This window comes from Oryctolagus cuniculus, chromosome 11 (genome assembly GCF_964237555.1).
Source record: "Oryctolagus cuniculus chromosome 11, mOryCun1.1, whole genome shotgun sequence".
In the NCBI taxonomy this organism is placed as follows: Eukaryota; Metazoa; Chordata; class Mammalia; order Lagomorpha; family Leporidae; genus Oryctolagus; species Oryctolagus cuniculus.
This window is the reverse complement of record NC_091442.1, coordinates 27,054,875-27,078,879: the sequence shown is the minus strand read 5'-3', so window position 1 is coordinate 27,078,879 and position 24,005 is coordinate 27,054,875. Positions and strand designations below refer to the sequence as shown.

At 48.7% G+C, this 24,005-nt stretch overlaps 1 protein-coding gene and 1 long non-coding RNA gene across 3 annotated transcripts in view; one reads left to right on the top strand and one right to left on the bottom strand.

Annotated features, from left to right (window-relative positions):
- The window catches only part of PSMF1 (proteasome inhibitor subunit 1), a 44,543-nt gene extending 34,228 nt beyond the window's left edge, over positions 1-10,315 (bottom strand). The window contains exons 1-3 of one of the 2 annotated variants that reach the window (XM_070051980.1): positions 10,137-10,315; positions 6,283-6,426; positions 102-254 (exon numbers count right to left, since the gene is read on the bottom strand). In XM_070051980.1, coding sequence (XP_069908081.1) covers positions 102-254; positions 6,283-6,411 — 282 coding nt within the window. In that variant the 5' untranslated portion in view covers positions 6,412-6,426; positions 10,137-10,315. Of the gene's footprint in view, positions 1-101; positions 255-6,282; positions 6,591-10,136 lie in introns of those variants that run through there. The other variant, XM_070051979.1, reaches the window with a different exon arrangement.
- LOC138844320 (uncharacterized) overlaps positions 6,575-24,005 on the top strand; it is an 88,664-nt gene continuing 71,233 nt past the window's right edge. The window contains exons 1-2 of the long non-coding RNA XR_011379956.1: positions 6,575-6,767; positions 8,528-8,592. This is a non-coding gene — a long non-coding RNA (uncharacterized lncRNA). The remainder of the gene's footprint in view (positions 6,768-8,527; positions 8,593-24,005) is intronic.

Here is a 24,005-nt window from a genome sequence, read left to right as displayed (position 1 = left end):
AAATTTCATAACATTCACAGCTCTGGATCCATGCAGGTTTCAAAAGGGCCGTTCCCAGCCCTGCTCCCTTCAGCAGACCCCCGAGTGTCTCGGAGACTCACCAACACGTTAATGATCATGCTGTTCTCCATGGTGACGGCTTTCACCAGGAGCTTTCTGGACCCATCCTTAGCCTCATAACGGAGCACATAGAGGTCTTTATTGCTGTTCCACCCCTCTGGCAGCAGTTCTGATTTCTTATCATCGGGACTTGGCTAGAAAAGAAAGACAACAGGGTTGAAAGGAGAAAGATCATGACCTAAGAACACAGAGCTACAGAGGACCTTAAAAGCAATCAAATCCCACCCCTCACTTCACTATGAGGACATGTCTGAGGTCACAAGCAAGGCAGAGGCATAAGACCTCAGTCTCTGGACTCCTGCTCTCCTGTTCTCTCCCCCTATCTGACTGTCTTTACGATGCCGCACTAGAACCTGCAGCCTTGGTTTGATAAAACATCCTTTCTTTAGCCCCTGTCAAGAATAAGGCCAACCAACCTTAACAAAGGATGTTGAGAAAATCTAAATCAAAGGTTTGCACCTTGGGTCATTAACGTGTTGATTACATACTAAGGTAGCCCCCCAAAACCCCAAGAAAATGCAGCAAACAAAACTTCTGAATAATTTTCCTGTAAACACAAAACAGAACATCTGTACAAGACAGGAAGAGAGTTACAGAACAGACACCTGTGCAGCTGCCAGCTGCTGGAGAAACAGACATCACCACTACTGCTGAGGCCCTGAGCAGCCAACCCCAGCGACTCTCCCTCCTTTCCCCTCAAGGGCGATTTTTAAACAGTGCTTTCCTTAGAGTTACATTAATATGCATGTAACCACAGATATGCACTCGTTACAGTGTGTTTAGATTTGTGTACATGACATCATTTTCAGCATTTTTTATTGACAGCCACCCATGCCCATGAATTTAACTATGGCTGGTTCATAGTCACAGCTCTTGGTGAGTGTGCTGCGACTTGCACACTCACTGCTGGAGATCAGGAACACGTCCAGGTTATTGATTACGCTATTATCAACAATGCTGCTCTGAACATTCTTGTACACATGTGGATGAATTTCTAGAGTATGCCTGGAAGAACTTTCGATTTATAAGATAAAGTCAAATCATTTACCCAAAAGGTGCTTATCTGCCCACTCATTAGCCACAAACATTCCACATGGTCTGCAATGTCATGCTTCCAAAACTTTTTAAGCCTGGCTAGCCTGGTGGGTGTAAATGCTTCTGACTGTGGGTTGAAATGCTCTCCTTTCTTTTCCTTGTTAATAATCCTAGGGCTTTCCTTTTACATACTAAACTTTGAGAAATGTTCTCCAACTGTTTCTATTGTGAAATGAATACACTGAATTCTCCATGAGGAAACGATTTCTTAAAGAAGGTCTGTGAAAGAAAAAAAAAATGCTGCCATAAAGACAGTTACAATTTATAGCTTCTGTTCCATGAGAGGCTCTACAGAAAAAGTTAACAGCAGTCACAGGAGAGGAAGACAGTTTCCTTGGCTACAAAGGAAAGGAATTAATAACCTTCAAATAATAAAAAGTTGGGAACCCTAAAACTAGCAAAGTATGACCAAGGACAAGAGCAACTAACAGTGTACAAGTACAAACAGTAGCTCAACTCTACTAGCATCAGGGGAGCACAGGCTGAAATAGACCCGCAGGCTACCCCACAGGACTGGGCATATGCGTCTTCTGTTTTCTGCCGGATGTTTATGCGGGTGTCGGGAGAATAACCCCCAGGCACTCCGGCGGGCATTTAAACTCACACAGCCTCTTTGGGGAGCACTCAAGCAATATTTAGCGTCATTAGGTGAGCCAATATTCCATGAACCAAAATCCTAGCTCCTGGAAGAAATTCTGTATAGACACACAGGGAACATGCCAAGGGATCTTTAGCATAACCTTGGCTAGAGCAGGAAAAAAAGGAAGGTAAAACGCAAAATATGCTTACAGTGGAATACCACATATTAGTCAGAAGGAACAAAGAGCTAACTGTAACATGATACATAAAAGTAAAAAAAAATGCTTTAAAGACAATTTTTAAAATGAGATTCACAGTCCAGAATCATTCATATGAAAATTTTTAAACTACCCAGAAACATGCGCTATATATTTTCCATGGCTGGACATCTGCACTGCACAACACCGAGCAGCTGCACTGAAAATATTAGGGGGAGGGGTGGCCAAGTGGGGCCAAAGATGAAGACCAAGGGCAAAAGACAAAAGCCCAGCAATCTGAACTTTACACCAAGGACAGCAGAGGACACGAATTGGGAGCAGCTGGCTTCTCCGCTTTGGCCACCGCTGGTGCTCAGGAATCCCCTGGAGGTAGTGGATGCTGCAACTGGCCTGGATGAAAATCTGGCCCAATAATGAGGAAATTCATAGGCCTGAAGCTGAGAAATAAAAGTAACAAAAAGCAAAAGTGAAACTAATCAACCATTCTTCCAAGTGGGAAAAAGAAACTCGCCTCCTCCCACCCTGGACAGGCCTCCAGCACCACAGTAGGCATGGTGGACGTGAAGTCTGCTTTGTGAGTCAGGGATCTGATGACATGCCTCAGCTTTGTCCTGTTGAGGGTCTTTTCATTTACATAATATCCTCCCCATATAGCATTCGATCACCAGAATTCTCTCTTGAAATAAATCACTTGGGGAGCCGGCGCTGTGGCGCAGCAGGTTAAAGCCCTGGCCTGAAATGCCAGCATCCCATATGGGCGCTGGTTCTAGTCCCGGCTGCTCCTCTTCTGATCCAGCTCTCTGCTGTGGCCTGGGAAAGCAGTAGAAAATGGTTCAAGTCTTTGGGTCCCTGTACCCACGTTGGGGACCTGGAGGAAGCTCCTGGCTCCTGGCTTCGGATGGGCACAGTGCCAGCCATAGCGGCCATTTTGGGGGTGAACCAATGGAAGAAGAGCTTTCTCTCTTTATCTCACTATCTATATTTCTACCTGTCAAATAAATTAAAAAATTAAAAAAAAATCATTTGGTCTGCTGACCATCCCATCCCTTTTGGTTTTTAGAGTAAGAGAGAGTCCCTGAGGTCAGGTAAGGCTCATGCCTTGCCCTGCAGAGCAACTAATGTTCCCCTGAAAGCAGAGATGGGACTGAGAGGGACACGCCCCAGTGCTATCAGGCCAAACATAGCACTCAACTACCCTTTGGGCCCTGAGGTCAAATATCAGGTGTCCCAGAAAGCTAAGCTGGAAAGCAGCCAGTGCAAGATCAAGTGCTTTAACTCACTGGAATGAAAAACTGAAGCATGGTCATTACTAGTCAGGTGCACAGCTGTTTGAAATTCAGAGTTCCTGGCTACCCAGACTATAACTGGAGATTTTCCCAGCCATGCCCACCAGACCAGTCTCAAGAGAATACAGGTGACTGATTGACTTCCCAGGTAAAATCCTGGGGATGGAAGCATTCTTTAACGGCCATGAGTTCACTCCAGTGTTTCTGGGCTAAACTAAATGCAAAGAAATTCAAAAGGATCATTTTGGGCATTTTCTCTTTCTTTAAAATGCTTAGATTTCTACAACAGAAAACAATATTCTCTATCTGAAGTCCTTGACCATTTCTATGCTCTTGCCACCTAAATCACCTGTCACGGTTGTAAAGCTCTTAATGGGGAGTAGCACTGACTTTAAGAAGGAAATCCAAATTCAAAAACAGGATTTTTGTTGAAGTCAATTGCAGCACAGCTCTTCCAACCAAGTTTTACATAGCAGAATAGGCAAAATCAAAGAGAAAAGCAGACAGCACAACTTTCTATTTAACTGCTGACACATAGTCAAGAACAAGCTCTTGGGACCTTCTTCCCCTCTTATCACCCCCAGAAGGGTGGGGAGCAGGAGGTAGCTGGAGGCAACACAAACATCCTCTGAACCTGGCACACACTACCGGTCTCAGCCCAGTGTGCTGGCCCCAGGCTAGAAAATTAAACCTGCTCTTTAATAAACTAACAGCAACGATGCCTCTCCAACAGCTTCTGCTCCAAACGAGAGCAGACGTGGCAGAATGGAGAGATCAGCGCAACTGAGCCTCGTGGTGCTTGAGAAAAGGCCAAACGCAGCAAAACTACACCACAGTCTAGTCTGTCACCTAAACACCCATGGGGGGATGGGGGACAGTAGGCGAGGCCTTCCAAAACCCCCATCCCCCAGGCTCCTTGGCCTCCCCAAAGTTGTCACATCTTTTTCTGGCCTGCGGAGCCCCACAGCACATAGTACCAGGAAAAGAGAATTACATGGACCTTTGGGAATTGGTCAAGGATATTTATTTTCAGGAAAACAATATTAAAAACGAGATTATATTCTTTCTGCACATTTTACCTACAATTCTGGGGGCCTGGGGTGGAGGGCAAGAGGAAGATGACAACTGGAAAGAAGCACTCTCCTGTGTGAACAAACCCATTTATATAAACTGTCAAAGTGAGATGGGTGCTGAGGAAATGCGAGGGGATGGGCGGCGGGGGCGGGCCTGCAGCACTGATGCGTACCTGTGGCAGGTACTTCTACACAGTCCCCGGAGGAGGGCCTGGGGTTCTGAGAGTGTGGCAGAGTGGAAGCAGCCAGCTGGGCGTGAGGAAGGAGTAAGGTCTCTGGAGAGGGCTAAGGGCAGGGCAGACCTATTTCTTCTGATGGACAGGGCAAAGGGCAGGGGGAGCCAAGGACCGATGGGGAACATCAAAGTCAAAACCAAGTCACTCTACAACCCCAGCGCCCCGTGCACCAGCCTCCACACTAGCTCTCTGGGAGAACTTTCCGGGGCCAGTGAAAGGGCTGGCAAAGATCAGAAAGCCAGAGTGGGGCAAGTAGAGACGGTGTTTGTGTTGGGGAACCAGGCGTGAAGGGGAGCCTGACACTTGGGGGAGGGGGCTGTCTCCAGCTGGTCCCAACGTCTAAGATGCTGAAAGGCACGGTGAGTGGAAAAAAGTGCAGTGTGATGGGACAGAGCAGGGATGGGTGCGTTTGGGAAGAGACGGCTTCTGCTCTGTGTGTGAGAGTGAGGCCGGCCCTTCTCTTCCAGTCTCATCTCCAGTCTTAGAGCCCGCGTGAGGACGGGGTCTGTGTGAACCTGGAAGTGGGCATGGGGATGCTGAGTGTGTCCCAGGGGCCCCAGTGAGAGACCTGAGGCCTGAAAACCAGGAGCCAGAAAGGCACGCCGGTTGTTGATTCTCGCTGATGGAGGCAAGGCAGGAGTGGGTATAGTAGTTTTAGGCTTTGGTCACAAGGGGTAGAGAAGAATGGGGACAGCACTGGCAGGGGTTAGGAGCATAAGCTGGCTAAGTGTGCACAATGCATAAAGCCAGTTGGAGGGAACCCTAAAGCTGTGTCAGCAGAGGAAAATTAGTTAGACTGTGACGAGAATCTGAGAAACTACAAAAGGATTAGAGGACTCCAGAACTAAAGTTAGAAATGAAAGGAAGGAAGAAATCCCACCACAAGATCTAAGGTGTGGGGTGGCCTGCTCCTCAGAGTCGCTCCTGGGTGCGACAGGGACAGGACCCTGACAGGGAGGGGCGGGCCTGGGGCTCTCAGTGCCCAGAGCTGCTTAGGAGAGGAGTGAGTGGAGTGTGGCTGCAGGCCTTCCAGATGGAGGAGCCAGGAAATGACAAGGCAGAAGGGGCCAGGCCTCCGGCTTTGAAGAGGCAGAAGGGGCTGGCCATGTTGGGAGGCACTCTTACCCAATTCTCACACCAAGGGGTGTGTGTGTGTGGAGGGGTTTCCCTGAGGCAGAGGCTGAGCTGCAGGGGGCAGTGGCAAGTGGACGGGCCTGGGTCCTTCAGCAAAGGATGAAGGGCGGGTGCGCACTCTGGGCCCCTGCCCAGGGGTGCAGAAAGGGCAAAGCTCACGCCCGTACTTGTGCTTGGATCCGGATGCCTGGCGCGGGCCAGTACTGGGTGTGCTGTCCCACGCGCCCCACCTCGCAGCTCCGTGGTAAGGAGTTCACAGAGGGGAGCAGGTGGGTGAGAAGAACCCTGGGGGGCGGCCCCTCTGTCTCGGTGCGAGGCCCGTACACTCCAGGTCTGGGAGACTGCCGGGCTGTGCTGAAACGAGTTGCTGTCCTTCAGTTTACAAATCAATGTCGCACCAGCTGTTAGGAGGGGCGCCGGGCTGGGCTGGCACAGCTTTGCCATGCCCCGGGGAGGGGGGAGGTCAGGGGCTCTGGATCGGGCCCTGGGCCTCCGGACAGAGGACGGCTCCCACTCCACCCCGGCGGGCTCCGCGGCGTACCTGGTCGCTGGCACCCACGCCGTAGTAGCCGTGGGTCACCACCTCCCAGTGCAGGAAACAGATGAGCGCGTCCTGTGTGCAGGTGATGACCGGCGCCACCGAGGCGAATAGTACTTCCAAGCCCGCCATGAGCGTCCGCAGCTTCTGCGGGGAGAGGAGGGAACGGGGAGAGTGCAGTGAGTTGGCGTGGCCCCGCGACGAGCTCTACCTCGGCTCCGCTTTTCCGTAGCTCTGCCCGGGACTCCACCAGCGCCAAAATGGAGACGCCCAGGGGTGGGACGCAGCTGCCGGAAGTAACTGCAAGCGCCGGCGCAGCGGCGCAAGGCGCGCCGGACGGGAAACGCTAGCGCGATGCTGAATGGTTCCTCCAGGGAGCGCGCGTGCAGGAAGCGGCGCTTCAAAGCCAGAGTCTCCTGAGCCCCTCCACAGCCCTCAGGGTCTGCTACAGCCATGGCGTTGCGACCCTGAGGAGGGAACGCTTCCCTGTGAGTCACAGTCTCCCTATCCGCAAATGGGGGAGTGCTCGAGTGCAGAAGAAGCTAGAGAATATGGCCCAGGAATAGTCGCAGTAACTGTTAGCTCGTGTGCCGTGCCGTGCCTAGACGCTTTACTTGTGTTCACTTACTGAACAATCCTAGGTAGTTGGTATTAGTGTTATAATCATCTCACAGACGAGGAAGCCGAGGCACAGAGGGACCATTTGACCGAAGCAACGCAGCCGTCCAGCGAGTGGCCTGGATGGTTCTGGAAACCCACAGTCTGGCTCCTGGGATAACCTTTATAAGTGTTTATTGTGAGCTGCATCCTGTACCAAAACCTTTGCATAGCTCCTTCAACAACTATGCGAGGGAGTTCCATTTTTTCCATCAGCCCGTTTGGCAGATGACAAAGGGTTGAAGCCGCTTCTCCCAGAAGCCTTGGCTCTGCCCTCAGAGCCAAAACTCCTGACCCACTACCGAATTTCAGTCATTTCTTTGCCTCTCTCCTTCGTGATTTCTATCATTTCTTGAAGTCCGGTCAGTGCTTTTACTCAAATCAATGTAGTTTCCTCACGTACATGCCATGGTGGGCTCTCCCTTGGATAGCCCCAACCTCAGCACTGCCCCCCTTCACCCTGCCTTGCTGTGGGCTCCTCTGCAGTCTGCAACCTGAGACTCATTTGACACAGGTCAGGACCTCACAGGATTCCCTTTCCACCCTGGGGAAGAGCAAAATCTTCCCCCGTGGTCTGCCAGCCCCTGCCCCAGCTCAGTGCTCTGCTGACGTCATCTTCTCCATCTGGACCCACATCCCCTGTGCTGGGGGCAGCCATACTTTTTGGCTCCCCTCTGCTGTTGATCCAATGTGGCCCAACCCTCAAAATGTATTCTGCATCTGCACTTCCCACCACCTGCACTTCCACTTGTTCTAAGTCTCCAGCATCTCACACTTGGACCATTACAGCTGCCTCCTAACCAGGCTCCCCCACCACATGGGAGCCTCAACACATGTCCCCAGGCCTTTGTGTCCCTAGGGGGATTGGTTCCGGGATCTCTTTGAGATACCAAAATCCATGGGTGCTCAAATCCCTTATAGAAAATAGTGTGGTATTTACATGGAATCCACACACATCTTCATTTGCCTCTGGATGACTTATAATACATAATACAGTGTAAATGCTATGTATATGGCTATTGCATTGTGTTGTTTAGGGGATAATGACAAGAAAAAAGTCTGTGTGTTCAGTACAGATGCACTTTTTCTTTTACCATGTGCAGTTGATTGGATCTGCAGATGCAGTATAGGTGCAGGTGCAGAGGGCTGACTGTACTGCGTTCTCTGCTGGGAATGCTCTTTCGCCAAACATCTTCATGGTTTGCTCCTTCATTCTAAGGAGCCCCTTCCCTCACCACCCCCCAGCCTCAGCAGGGGGCTTTCCTGACCACCTCATCCAGAAAAACTTCTTTAACCCTTACCCTGACTTCTTTATTGCAAAGCATTCATCATAACCGGATACTACTTTAGATATTTATTGCTTTTTTTGGGGAAAAAATGTCTTCCTAAATGACTGTGACAGAGCGGTGGTAGGGACCATGTCTGTCTTGTGCACAGCTGCCCCTGGGTGGCTTCTACACTCAATGCACACCTACTGAGAGGAACAAAGCATGAATACTGCATGAAGGAATTCTTGGCTTAGTTTCCCCCTTTGCAGTCCAGGGCTCACTTTGTCAGCTGACCCTGTGCCTCTCCTGTTTTGTGGTCCTAGGGTTTCCAGGTTCTTTGAGCCCCATCTGCTGAGGTTCTGGCTGAGCAGGTGTGAGATGCAGACAGGTAAGCTGACTGCACTCTGATTGATGCTAAAGCTAAAGCTGGTAGTGACAGAACTATCTGAGGCATACTGCCTGTGCTGTAAAGCTATTTATCCTTTCCACTGAGAAGCCTTGGGCTTTCAGCTTCACTGATATTGCTTGCTCTGTTCCTTCTGCTTGTAATGTCCTTCCCCAGTTAAGGAAAATTCTTGCAGATTCATTCCCACTTTCATAGACTGGACTTCCATGGATGATGGAGCAGGCTATGCACGGCACAAAGATGCCTGTGCAATGGCAGCCCTATTCCCAAATGCCTGCTACGAGCCAGCTGATTCTTGTTCCTATGGCTCTTGCTCTGTCTAGTGGTAAAAAAATACAAAGATAACTCACTGTGAAAACTTCCCTAATAACGGGGTACTCAGGAGCCTCTGTAAGCACACAGCAAGCACCTAACACAGAGTGGGGGTCGGGGAGGGCTTCCCAGAGGAGGAGGTGGCTGACTGTACAGAACGTGGATGGAAGATTGGGACTGGATTATGGACCAAAAGGTAAGAGGGAAGAGCATGCACTCAGGCACGGAGTGTGTTATGCAGCTGGTTCTGTGTGATCAGAAGGTCATTGCTGCTTTCCGAGTGAGGCCTCCCCTTGTCTCTTTGGCCTACAATTAATTTTTCTTTCTTCTGTGCAGTTGGCATCAGTGGGATGCCAAGGGATGGGCCTGGGACAGTGAGAGCCGTTAGTCTCAGTGGAAAGGAGAATTTTATCATTGAAGTTGATTAGACTCTCTGGTTCATGGTGGCAATAAAAAGCACACTGACATTTGGTCAGTTTTATTACTAATTATAAGGCTTTTTTTAAAAAACAGACAATGTACAACCCCTGGACACCAGCACCTGGGCAGACAGTTCCCTCACTGCCACCCTTGGTTCCACTCTGTGTAATCCTGATTGTAGCCGTTATCTCGTTGAACTTTGCTTCCCTGTTACACTCTCTAATTCTGTCTTGGTGCGGGTTTCTTCGGGAGCAGAGTCCAGGAAGTAGCAGTAGGGGAGAGGGCACATGAGATGGGAAGGGAAGGGAGGGTGTGATCCAGCCCAGCCACTCTGTGGGCAACTGGAGCTCACTCCTGCTGGGAGCTCTGGAGGCAGCACAGGATGTATCTCCCAGCTCCCAGCTGAGGGAGTCGGCTGGGGTTTTTTCACCGACACCTGTGTCTGGAACAGGTAGATAGCTGCTTCTGGGATCATACAAAGCCCTTTGGCAGGTAGTTGCAGAATTGAGAGCAAGCAAGAAAGGAGTCTTTGGTGCCTAGAGATCCCTACTGAGGAGTGAACAGGGCGTTGCCATGGTGGCTCCTCTGGACTCTCTCTCCCAACTAAGGGTGAGCTATACCTTAAAAAGTTTGTGTCCCAGCAACTGCTAGGAAGTAGGTGCTAGCTCTGTATGTTGAAAGAATGAGATGAGCTCTGTCTCCTGTGTTTTGTTCTGTCTCCCTTGGCCCCAGGACCCTCCCTGGGTAGGAACCTGGGCTGGAGATTTGCAATCCCACACCTTGTGTGGACTTACCTCCACCAGCGAGTCCAAGGCTGCCCTGTGAGACTTGTGAGTGGCTGACAAGCAAGTGGCAGGTGCCTCCCTGGATGGGCCCCTACTACCTAGGCAGAACAGAGCCCATGCCAGAGACGAGGGCCCAGGAAGATGGAAAGAACCTGGCAGGTGGCTGCAGCCATCTGTTGCTGGTCACCAAGTGACAGCAATGTGGACATTCTAAGTTCCCTGTCTCCCTAGAAACCATGAAGAAATGAGTTTGAGGGGGCAGGGCCCAGACAGGCACTGATATCTATCACTCAACATTGGGATTCTTCCTTTCCTTTGGCCTTCTGTCAGCCAGACACGTCACCCACTCCAGGAAGACTTATGTGACTAATGGTGTTCTTTGCTTCGACCAAATGGCAGACTGGTGCCCAGGACTTCCCATTCCCCTTGTCCTCTGCATACTGGGTACCTGGAAAAGACAACTTATTTTTGGAAAGAGAATTTTAAGGTAGCTCTGTTTTTTTTTTTTTTAAAGATTTTTAACATTTTGGTAAAATGCAATAACAAAACATCTATCCTATTAACTAATTTAAGTATGAACTTTAAGAAAAGTGTTATCTATTTATTTGAATGGCAGAGTTAGAGAGAGAATGCTTCCATCCACAGGTTCACTCCCTAAATGGCTACAACACCAGGCCTGGGCTAGACTGAAGCCAGGAGCCAGGAGCCAGGAGCTTTATCCAAGTCTCCCACACGGGGTGCAGGGGCTTTTCCAGGCACATTAGCAGGGAGCTGGATTGGAAGTGGAGCAGCCAGAACTCAAACTGGCACCCATATGTGATGCCAGCATTGCAGGCTGTGGCTTAACCTGTTATGCCACAACACCAGCCGCAGTAAAAACTCTTAAAATGTCATTTATATTGTTGTCCACCATCATCACCGTCTATCTCCAGAACCCTTTTCATCTTGCAAAAACTGAAACTTGGTGCCCATTAAACAATGACCCTCCATTTTTCCACCCTGCACTCTAGGGCAACCACCATTCTACTTTCTGTCCCTATGAGTTTGTCTACTTCAGATAGCACGTATGAGTGGAATCATATTCTATTCATCTTTTCGTGATTGTCTTCTTTCACTCAGCATAATGGTCTCCAGATTCATCCATGTTGCAGCTGAGTCGGAATTCTCCTCCCTTATAAGGTTAAATAGCATTCCATTGTTTGGGTATAACACTTTTTTTTTTTTATTTATCCGATGATGGCTACTTGGGCGGCCTCCACCTGCTGGCTTGTGTGAGTTATGCTGCTATGAACATGAATAAATGTCAAGACTCTACTTTTGGGGGTCAGTGCTGTGGTGTAGCGGGTAAAGCTGCTGCCTTCAGTACTGGCATCCCATATGGGCGCCGGTTCGAGACCTGGCTGCTCCTCTTCCTATCCAGCTCTCTGCTATGGCTTGGGAAAGCAGTAGAAGATGGCCCAAGTCCTTGGACCCCTGCACCCACGTGGGAGACCCAGAAGAAGCTTTTGGCTCCTGGCTTCGGATCGGTGCAGCTCCAGCTGTTGCAGCCAATTGGGGAGTGAAACAGCGGATGGAAGATCTCTCTCTCTCTCTCTCTCTCTCTGCCTCTTCTTCTCTCTCTGTGTAACTCTGACTTTCAAGTAAAATAAATAAATCTTTTTTAAAAAAAAGACTCTACTTTCATTTCTTTGGGGGTATGTACCTAGAATAGGCATTGCCAGATTGTATGGTAATTCTATTTTTATTATTTTATTTTTTTAAGATTTATTTATTTATTTGAAAGGTAGGGTTACAGAGGTAGAGGCAGAGGCAGAGAGAGAGAGAGAGAGAGAGAGAGGTCTTCCATCCGCTGGTTCACTCCCTAGATGGCCGCAATGACTGGAGCTGTGCTGATGAGATGCCAGGAGCCAGGAGCTTCTTACAGGTCTCCCACGCTGGTGTAGGGATCCAAGAACTTGTGCCATCTTCTACTGCTTTCCCAGGCCACAGCAGAGAGCTGGATCAGAAGTGGGGCAGCTGGGACTCGAAATGGTGCCTATATGGGATGCCAGCACTGCAGGTGGCAGCTTTACCTGCTATGCCCCAGTGCTGGCCCATACTTTTACTTTTTTAAAAATTTTATTTATTTATTTGAGAGGTAGAGTTACAGACAGTGAGAGGGAGAGACAGAGAGAAAGGTCTTCATCCACTGGTTCACTCCCCAAATGGCCACAATGGCCAGAGCTATGCCAATCCAAAGCTAGGAGCCAGGAGCCTCCTCTGGGTCTCCCATGTGGGTGCAGGGACTCAAGGACCTGGGCCATCCTCCACTGCTTTCGCAGGCCGTAGCAGAGAGCTGGATTGGAAGAGGAGCAGCTGGGACTAGAACCGGTGCCCATATGGGATAGTGGCGCTGAAGGTAGAGGATTAACCTACTGTGCTACAGCACCAGCCCCTATTTTTAGTTTTTTTAGAAACCATCAAACTGGTTTCCACTGGTGGCTGTACCATTTTACATTCCCACCATTGACGCACTGAGGTTCCAGTTTCTATACTTTTGGCCAGTGCTTACATTTGGTTTTTGGGTAGTTGCCATCCTAACAGGTGTGAACTGCTCTCTCATTGTGATTTTGATTTGCATTTCCCTATTGATGGTGATGCTCAGCATCTTTCATTGACCATTTTTATGTTTTCTTTGGAGAAATATCGATTCAAGCTTCTTGCTGACTTCTGAATTGGATTGTTTGTGTTTTAGGGATTGCGTGTGTGTGCGTTAATCCCATATGAGGTATTTTATTTGCAAATATTTTCTCCATTTCTGCAGGTTACCTTTTTACTGTTTCTTTTCTTGGACAAAAATTTTTAATTTTAATAATTTGTCTACTTTTCTTATTTGCTGCCTGTGTCTTTGATGCCATATCTAAGAAATCACTGCTAATCTAGTGTGAATCTCTGTTGCTTTATGATTTTGAGTTTTATCCTTTTAGGTCTTATGTTTACGTTTTTGATCCATGTTGAGTTAATTTGGGGGGACGATGTGAGTACAGGTCCCATTTCATTCTTTTGTGCGTGGATATCCAATTTTCCTGGGAAAGGAAAGCATAGGTATAAGGAAAAGCATTCAGGGTGGAGACAATTAGTCTGGGTGTAGAAACCGCTCGGGTCTTGAGGACACCCAGAGGACCTGTGCAGAGACAAGGCAGGCCACAAGAGAGCGCCAGTGCCCACCCAAAATACCAGCAAAGGGCAGCCTTGCAAAGTGAAGCACACACTCCTTCGTTCTGAGTCACTCTTATACCAGGAGGATCAGGGGAGCCCTAGCCTGGAGCCCCCCAGCAGGCTGTGCCCACAGTGATGTCAGCCTTCACACTGGGAAATACTGCTTTTGGCTCTGAGCATCGCTGACCTCAGGGAGAGACAGTCCCCAGAGAACCCAAGTCCCAAGGGGCACAGAGCATCTGTTTCTGAGGAATAGTAGAACTGTCCAAGGTCTCTTGATCTGAGCTGAGTTCAGTCAACTAGGGCCCTTGCTGGGAGATGACTGGATCTGTAATGTAGTTGTCACTGTCTGCATTTGCAATGATCTTTGTGGTTACACCAATTATAATTGGAGGTTCAAGTGATGGGATAGTTGCATAAATAATTGTACCCCCAGACATAGCATTTCCCCAAATACTTCCTAGAAGCTCGCAACTACTTCCATTGTCATTTCGCTCTTCCTTACCCCTCCAAAGCTGAAGTCGGCACTGGCACCAGAGGCCACCCTCCTCCTGCACTGCCCCTGTCCTCAGCAGGTGTTTGCATCCTTTCCCAGACTTGCTCCTGCCCCATCCCACACCTGCACAGCTGCAGCCCCCAAGGCTGCCCCATGTTGGTCAGGCAGGCGCATGGGTCACCAGCTTCACTCTGGAAGGCCAGCAGCTTCGTCTCACTCTCCCCAAACTGTACCATTGGTGAGCACAGGACTGCATATCTGGCTCACTGCTGTGCCTCTAGCACCCAGAACACCACCAGGCCCCACAGTAGGTGCCAGTGCATTTTTGTTGAGTAGATGAAGGAAGTAACCAATGCACAATGAGGGAGAGGATCTAGGGCTTGGATTCGGGCACCCTGGGTTTGCATCCCGGTCTCAGTGCTTTCAGACCATGCAGCTTTGGACAAATGACTTATCGGATTGTCAAGGAGGGATTCCAGTAGTATCTCCTGCAAGGCTTGTTGGGTGAATTCCTGGAGATGATGTCAACCAAGCGCCTCCCACAGTCCTAGCCAGGGCTCCCAAGCGGTGGCTCATTATTTGAAATAATGAGGCCTTGGAAAGCAACTCCTGTTTATTGAGGATTTACCATGTGTCTGGCAGTAGGCACACATCATCTAATTGCATTTTTTTTAGCAATTTTAATGAGAGGTTAAGTAGTTCAGAGAAGTGAAATAACTTCCACAGGGTCACACAGCTGAGAGCAAAGTTGTCTCAGAGTCCAGGCTGGAAGGCAGTAGCACACAGGCTCTCAAGTCAGACGTCCTGGCTTCTAGTCCTGGCTCCATAGCTTACAAGCAGGATGGCCCTGGGAAAATGTCTCCTCAGGGAGACTTAGAAAGTGACAGAAGAGGGCTACCCCTGGGGTGTGGTCTGTCCTCTGGGATTTGGGGAGGCCAGAGACATCACCAGCTGTGTGGCTCCAGTCTCGATCCCAGATCTGGAGCCACCTGCCAAGGCCTTCAGGCCCTGCTCTAATCACAGCATCTCCTGGGCCCCCATCAAGTACCAGGCTATTTGCAAATATGTTCTCTGTACCCTGGAGCTGAATTCACAGTCTAGCCAGAGGTAGTACACACACACACACACACACACACACACATGCACACACACATACACATGCATCACACCCCACACAGTGCTCGGGAAGAAGGAAGTGCTGGCTTTAACTGTGTAACCTGGTCAAGTTGTTTTCCCTATTATATAAGCCTTACTTTGCTCATTTATAAGCAGGGGGCTGATAGTTGCGTCGGGGCTGATAGTTGCATCCTGCCTGAAGGTATCTAGAAGGTTCCTCAAGGCAGGGCTGGATTCTGAGCACTGGCAGTGAGCAGGGGAGCCAAGGGAGGGTTGGTTTCCAGCACGATTACAGTAAGTCTCAGGCACGGAGTTCTCAGGCCCAGTGAAAAGATAATTTCCAAGAAAAGGTCAAAATCGTGACTCTCAGCTGTGAAAATGGGCACGTAATAACAATTTTATTTCACTCATTAAGTAATGAAGGCACAGACAGATGTTATAACTGGTTCAAAGGAAACATTTAAAAAGGACAAATTTATATGGGGTAAAGGAGTTGAATCATAAATGGAAGCAAAGCTAGTTCTTTCCACAGAGGGGAGGGAAGTCATTTCTAACGGATAACACAGCCTTTGCATCTGTTGGTTACCTGCCATTTACAAAGAGGTGCAGAACAGTGAGCTGGGCAGGGTTCATGCAGGTCTGCTGCAGTTTTGTCTGCAGTTTGTTTTGGCCCAGAAATTCCAGGCTTCTCCTCTGGGGGAAGTGGAGCACTTCTCGACTTGCCTAGGTTTCAGTTTCCTCATCTGTAAAATGGGCTTACTAACTGTAGCACCCCCAGAGCTGGCATGGAGATGAAGTGAGCTGGGAGAGTGGCGTGCTTCAAGTAAGGCTGCACCCAGCCAGCGGAGACCTTTCTTTTTAGGGCTCCACACCGATTCTTCTAGGAGTCACCAAATGCTGAGTGTAGCCAGATCATGCACCTGTCATTTGTGTGTTGCCGCACGTCATCGTCGTCACAACCTGGTGAATGAGAGACCCCTACATCACCTTAGATTAGGAAATTGAGGGTCACAAAGGTGACAGCCCTTGGCCACTCTGAAGGTCAATACAAGCTGGGTCAAAACGCAGGTCTGTCTAAAGCCATGTGTGTGTTGACCACATGTGTGACCTTGGCAGCTGTCCTGCCCTGGCCAGCTGCGGGCTGCTCATCTCTCCAGGAGGGTTGGAATCAGCCGACCCCTAAATGACCCCAATTCCTCCACTTCATGGACACTTTTACGGCTGCCAAGCTGGCCAGGCCGCAGCGACTCTGGGACTGGCCTGGCAGTAGGTGGCATGGGTGTGGCCAGCAGGGACATGGCCGGGATGAGGTCCAGTGCCCAGCATGCAAGCTTCATCCCATCCAGAACCACCATAGTTTCCACCTTGCTCACATGGCCTGGTGGAAAGTCCTGGGCCGGCTGGACTTTGGCAAGAGAAAAGGAAGAGTTTCCCAATCACTGGGTCAAACCCCAAGTTGGTGAGGATGGTGCAAAGGGAGCAGAGGCCTTCTTCCTCTGTGGCAGTGTTTCCTCCTGCCTTGTCTGTGGCCTGGTGGCCACCCTGCACCACCATTCCCTTAGAGCATCCCATGCCATCTGCAGCAATGCAAGCTCTCCTGCTTTGGGTTGCTTCTCCATGGCACCCTGCTCCGTGCCAGACCCTTCAGTGGTACCAAAGGTGGAGCTGTCATCTGGGAGGGCCCAGCTGTCAAGACCTCCCAGAGGGCTGCAGTGCTTAGGAGTGCTTGGTCAGCAAAGGAAGGACAGCTCAAAGGAGTCTGGGCACAAAAACACAAGTTATTGGTTCTTGGAACAAAATCATCCTAAGGACAGAAGCAGAGTGAGCAGGAGTAAGAGGGGTTGGGAGTAAGGTGGGCACATTTTAATTCTGGAGGCCAAGGAAGGCCTCATTGACAGGGCAGGTTTGAGTGAAGATCTGAAGGAGGTGGGGAGTAGCCAGATGATGTCCCAGGCCGAAGGAGCAGCAGATGCAAGGTCCCCGAGGTAGGGGTGTGCCTGGTGTTTGTGCCCAGAGCTCAGGGAGGGAGGCGAGAAGTGGGCGATGAGGTCAGAGGAGTAACTAGGAAGCCAAATATTATCAGTAGGGTCTTATAAGTCGAGGAAAGGACTTGGGAAAAATTTTAAGAAAACTTTGTATCCCATAGCATGAGAGCAGGGTTGGGTTTCTGCAGACTTGGGTGGCAAGAGGAGTTAAGGTACGGAACAGAAGTGGGAGGAGAGAGGGATGAAGCAAGGCCTACCCCTTCCTGGCCTGGCTCACCTTGACCGTGAGAGGCCTACATCAGGAAGCAGAAGGGGAATTGGTCATCTGGGCTCCACTGCACAGCTAAGTAAGGACCCTGTGGTCAGTGACAGTCCTTGCTGGCAGAAGCCAACTCTGGAGTTCCCTAAAGCCCTGAGGTGCCTTGGCTGAGCCAGAGCCGTCTACAAAGTGAGGCCTTGGGGTGGACAGGGCGTCTTCTGTAGAGCAGATCCCAGGCCTGGCTCCCATCCAGGGTGCCCAGCTGGTGGCTGGTGGGCACTGTAGGCTCTGGGGTAACCCACAATCTTGGGAGAGAATAGGAGTTGAGAGCCAACCAGGTCATTTTACAGATGGGGACATTGAGGCAGAGAGCAGGGTACACTCATGCTGTGAGTGATGCAGCAGCAAAGTGGGCTTGAATCCAGAGTTCCGACCCCCCAAAGCCAGCACTGTTTTCTTCTTTCTGGGGATATGAAAGAAGCCAGTGAGCGCACCAGCCCCTAGTATCAAACTCTGTGTTTGAATCCTGGCTCCACCGCGTGGTGGCCATGTGACCTGGGCAGGGCACTTCAGCTCTGCCAAGTGGAGGTACTAGCTAAACAAAATAAAACAGTTCCTGCCTCCCAGGCTTCTGTCACTGGTGCAATTAAATAAACCATACCTGACATCAGTGAAAATGGTGGAGTGAGACTTCCAAAAATTCTCACCTCCACAAAAACAACAAGGAAACTGGCCAAAATGGACAGAATCAACTTTTTTCAGGACTCTTGAAATTAACCAAAGGCTTGGCACCGTGGAGGAGTTGTTGCTTCACGAAGGCAGGCTGAACCTTGGTGAGAACACCACGTGTGTGGCATTCTTACCTGCCCCCGCCACCTGTTGGCAGCTCTGCGGGAGCCTTGGAAATGAGCTTCTAGCAGTGTGGAAGCAGCGCAAGGTGGAATCTCCTTCAAAGCCACATTCTTTGAAAATGCCTGTGTTGCATCCGTCAGAGGCTGCCTGGAAGAGCCCACTTGCACGGCTGTCATTATTTAACTGGCTCTGAGCTTACCCAGCCTGAAGAGCCTTTTTTTTTTTTTTTTTTTTTGCCTCTTTACTGGGAGCCTTTGTCAAAAACCTTCTGAGGCAGTTGTTGAGCTCTGGGACTGCTTTGGTAGGGCATGACACTTAGGGCACACCATGGGGGAACCAAATAGCTTTATAAAGAAAACATGGGGAATGAGATGTCCCAGAGGAGCTTTCAAAAGCTGTGATGTGGCCGTGTGTGTGTGTATTGGGTCATACACATGCCAGGGCCAGGCACATACACAGGAAAGACATGAGAGCCCTAAGCTCCTACCGCTGGCTGACTTGTTTTTTTCTTTAAAGATTTTATTTATTTATTTATATAAAAGTTGGGGGAGGGGCGCTGTGAAGACTAAGGCAGAATGATGGATTACCTGGCTGAGTTTTGAGAGTGTGCCTCAAAACACAGAGATGGGGAGACTTCTTAGTTACAGGCATTCTAGGAAGTCTCTGCCCAGCTGTTAGCTGACCACTGATTTCTGTACTGAACACACAGAAGGATACGGAATTGAGAATTCATTCAGAAAAGTCATTGAAACCAACGACAACAAACAGCAAGAATAGTAAGCCTTGCGGTGGGGGAGATCCCACTCCATATTACGTTATGTAAATTGTCTAATTTTCTTTTTCCAAAAATATTTATTTATTTATTTGAAAAGCAAAGTGATGGGTGTGGGGGAGAGAGAGAGAGTGTGCTATCAGAGTGGTTCATGTGTTACCACTGATAAACTCATTGACACATCAGCATCACTCAGAGGCTGTAGTGTGCATTAGGATACATTCTTAATGTGGAGGTTCCTTGTAGGATGATGAAAATGTTCTGAAATTAGGTGGTAGCAATGGTTACACAAACTACTCTATTGTGTACTTTTAAAAGGCTGAATTTTTTGGTATGTGAATTATCTTTTAATTTTCAAAAAGTTTTAGAACACTGCTAGACACAGGATAAATTCATTAAACATAAACTGTACTAATTTTAAATTTTTAATAAGGCTTAAGAGGATAGCAGAATAGGGGCCAATGTGTGGCACAGAGGGTTAAACCACTGCCTGTGACACTGGCATCCTCTAGGAGCACTGGTTCAAGTCCCAGATGCTCTACTTCAGATACAGTTCCCTGGTAACATACCTGGGAAGACTGCAGAAGATGATCCAAGTGCTTGGGCCCCTGCCACCCATGTGGGAGACCTGGAAGAAGTTCCAGCTATTTAAGGAGTGAATCAGCAGATGGAAGAGTCAGTCTCTCTCCCCTTTTCCCCCTCTCTCTGAAACTCTGCCTTTGAAATAAAATTAATAAATCTTTAAAAAGAGGATAGATAATTAAGTTAACTATCCTGTGTCCTGTCTTGACCTCTATTTTTTAGAGAAGAAAAATTGGGGAAAGAAGCAGAATAAGAATGACTGTCAAACGTGTGAAGCCCTTTTGGTCTACAAAGCTGTCCTAAAATCTTTTTCTGAAGGAAATGTCCCACCCACCACAAAGCAGGCACAGCCTTGATCACTATTACATAGTCATTCATTATCTCATTAGTTTGTTTCTTTCCCCCTCGACAATGTGAGCAGATATTTTGTCCAATTAACTTGGCCTCCTTGGCACACAGTAGGTGCACTTTTTGGTTATGTGAATAGATGAATGAATGAATGAATGAATGAACGTCCCTATGATCTCATTTGAGCTTCAAGCCTACTGTGAGGGTATGCTTGGTTCTTAGCCCCCACAGAGGTAGAGACCTGAGACTCACCTAGGTAGGAGACGAACACTCTGGCTTTTTGGAAGGGCAGGAGTGCATTAGGGCCGTCCATCTGTGCCCTCAGGGGTCCTCCCTGTGGCTAAGGCTGTTTCTCTTCCTGTTGATTCACTGTAGGACTGCTGTTATCAAGCTCCTAGTCCCTCCAGCAGTCTCTCTCACACTGATCCCGACAGTGTGCCCCATCAGGTTCTTAGGACCGTCCTGTTTCACAGACGTTGAGTCACACATTCTTTACACTGACTCAACATTCAATGTTCTCATCCCTAAAATGGGTGTAATCCATGTTCATGCATGTTCAGTGTTGCAATGTCAGTTCTTTTTTTTTTCTTAAAGATTTATTTATTTATTCAAAAGGCAGAGATACAGACGTAGAGGTAGAGAGAGACAGAGAGAGGTCTTCCATCCGCTGACTCACTCCCCAGATAATCACAGTGGCCTGAGTGGGACCACTCTGAAACCAGGAGCCTGAAAGTTTCTTCCAGGTCTCCCAAGTGGGTGCAGGGGCCCAAGGACTTGGGCCATCTTCCACTGCTTTCCCAGATGCATTAGCAGGGAGATGGCTCAGAGGTTGAGCAGCTAGGACTTGAACCGGCACCCGTATGGGATGCTGATATCTCAGGTGGCAGCTTTATGTCACGATCACAGCACCTACTCCTAGGATTATACCTAGCATAAATGAATTCTGTGTGTACCAGAAGGCATGTGTGTGTGTGTGTGTGTGTGTGGTATTCATAGAATATCATAGTATCTATGATAGCCCCAGACTGGGAACAATTCCAAAGTACAGTACTAGTGGCATGAATAAATTGTGAGATACTCATGCAATAAACAACGAGTGAGCCTATCCTTCATCCAACAATATGGTTGTATCTCACCATCATAACTGAGTGAAGGAAGCCAACACATTAAATATGGACTACAGGATTTCATGTCCATAAAGTGAAAAATCAGGCATCAGAGGCCCTGCTGGGGCTACTGTTTGGAACAGGGAAGGAGTAGAACATGCGGTGTGGCAGTTAATAGTGTGTTCACTTGGTCTACCAACCCAAACACTTGGAATTCACGCACTTTTCTATTATATAAGCTATACTTGAATGAAAGGGTTGATTTTTTCAAAAGCAGGTATAGGGGCTGGTGCTGTGGTGTAGAGGTTAAAGCTGCTACCTGTGGTACTGGCATCCCTTATGGGTGCCAGTTCTAGTCCCGTCTGCTCCACTTCCGATCCAGTTCTCTGCTGTAGCCTGAGGAAAGCAGTAGAGGATGGCCTAAGTGCCTGCACCCCTGCACCCGCATGGGAGACCTGGAAGAGGCTTCTGGCTCCTGGCTTAGGAAAGGCCCCACTCTGGCCGTTGTAGCCATTTGAGGAGAGAACCAGTAGATTGGAAACCTCTCTCTCTCTCTCTATCTCTCTCTCTCCCTCCCTCCCTCCCTCCCCCTCTGCCTCTCTGCAATTTTGCCTTTCAAATAAATAAATAAATCTTAAAAAAAAAAAACAGGTGGGGCCAGCGCTGTGGTGCAGCAGGTTAATGCCCTGGCCATATGAGCGCCAGTTAAAGTCCTGGCTGCTCTACTTCCAATTCAGCTCTCTGCTGTGGCCTGGGAAAGCAGTGGAAGATGGCCATATCTCTGAGTGGGAGACCGGAAGACACTCCTGTCTCCTGGCTTTGGATTGGCTCAGCTCCAAATGTTGTGGCCATCTCGGGAATGAACCAGCAGATGGAAGACCTCTCTCCCTCTCTCTCTCTCTTTCTCTCTGCAACTCTGCCTTTCAAATAAATAAAATAAATCAAAAAAAAAAAAAATAAGGGAAAGAAAAGAAAAGAAAGAAATTCAGAGGTATGAAGTCTACAGAATTTACCCTAGTTTACAATCATTTAACATATAAAACAAAGTTTATTTTCCACCATTTTAATCTATTTGTCCAGGAATGTAACTATATAAATGAGAATAGTAGTAACGGTCAAGATCCTTCTACTGAGGAATGCTTCACAGAAGTGTACCTAGAGTTAGAGAACTGAAATATTTCTATGTGTTTTTCTTTTTTCCCTTTCCTTGTTTCCAGCCTTTCCTCCAGGCCTCCAGGGGCGTCCATTGGCCTTCAGTAGGGATCAGGATTGTTATGGGGGTGCTGCAACTATTTCAAGGGAAACAGTTTATGTTCAAGACAGGTTTTTGGTACAGCAGTTATGACACCAGCATCCTGTATTGGAGTGCCTGGGTTTGAATCCTGGCTCCACTTCTGATTCCAGCTTTCTGGTTATGCACAACCTTGGGAGCAGCAGGTGATGGCTCAAGTACTTGGGCTCCTGCTACCATGTGAGAGACTTAGATTGAGCTCAAAGCTCCTGGCTTTGGGCTGGCCCAGGCCCAGCCATTGCAAATGTTGGGGAATGAACCAGTGGATGGGAGCAGATTCTGTGTCCCTCTCTTTCTCTCAGATGAAAAAAAAATTTAAAATTTAAAGAAATAAAGCATTTTTTAAAGTTCATGTTCAATTTTGGCCTCTCAAAATAGTAATTCTCACTCCTTCACAAGGAAATAGCCTCGAAAGCCAGTGTTACTTAGAGATAAACCAATTTTTCCTCAACTTTTTATGGTGCCGTGAAGAGCCTGGACAGCGGGTAGGAAGGCTCTTGGCTCTAAGCCGTAGCTAGGACAACATCTGGGAGAAGTTGTTAGGGATATTGTGTCTGCTTGGAAAGACCATCAGGCAAGAGGGAGAGAGGACAGGGAAAGGAAAGGGAGAAAGCAAGATGCTCAGGAGCTTCTTACACACACACACACACACACACACACTCATGCACACCCATGCACAGATGCACTGCAAGGGAGGCGGGAGGCTTCTGGCAAAACGTCCAGAAAGACATAGGGATCTGTTAAAGGCAGCAGAGATGGCGTCGTCTGTGTGCAAAGCTCTGATCTCCTCGTCTCATAACCTGGTTCCCGCTGTTATCATCTTCATTTTTCACACGTGGAAACTGAGGTTTCTTCAGGGGTGTGCTCAGTCATGGTCATAGCTTGACTCCAGCTCTCGACGTTGCTCCGATCTGTGGCACTGCACTATTCATGAGATACTTAATGCACCCCCGGACTGTAGAAGGTGTTCGTGATCGTGACTTCCCATCCTTCCTCCCAAGTGAGTTGTATAGGACCCGATCGTTAGAAATCAAGGATCTCCAGTTCCCTGCTATTGCACCTGCAAAAGCAGCAGAGGATGGCCCAAGGTCTTGTGCCCCTGTACCCACGTGGGCGACCCAGGTGGCCCAGCTATGGCCATTGCACCCATCTGGGGAGTGAACCAGTGGATGGTTCACTGCGTGTCTCTCCCTCTCTCTCTCTGACTTTCAAATAAATAAAGCTTTTAAAAAAAGAAAGAAAGAAAGAAAGAAAGAAAGAAAAGAAAAGAAAAGAAAAGAAAAGAAAGGGATCTTGAGTTCTAGTAAGACCCAATTCTGCTGCCAACTAAGTAGAACCCAGCTAATGCTTGCCCGGAGTTCCTTGGTGACCACATGCCTCCTGCTGCCCAAGATCCTGTCCATGCTTCAGCTCAGTGGCACCCTTGGAGGTCAGGGGATAGTCCCCACCATCCTATCTTGTAGATAAGGAACCTGAGTGCTCGAATTGCTTCCAGAAGGTTCCTGAGCAGATTAGTATGGAGATTTGTAAGTAAGCCACTGCTCCTCCCTGGGGCTGTGTCTGTAAAATGGGGAGAAGGACCCTGAGTCTGGAGGATTTCTGAATTCCTCCAACCAGTTTGAAGTTACTGGAGTGCAAGAGGAAGAGAGGTACAGAGCAGGGAAAACACAGGGAGAAGAGGAGAGAGAGCGCAGCGACTGAGTGTTAAAGGGGTGGCTTGGATTGCAGCTTTTATTTTTTAGGTCATAATGAGGGACAATTCAAACCAGATGTTGTCCTGGTGACTTGCAGTAGCCAAGAGTGGAACTGTGTTGTGATAAAACCACATTAGCATGAAGCAATGTATCTATCAACATCCCCCAGCCAAATGCAG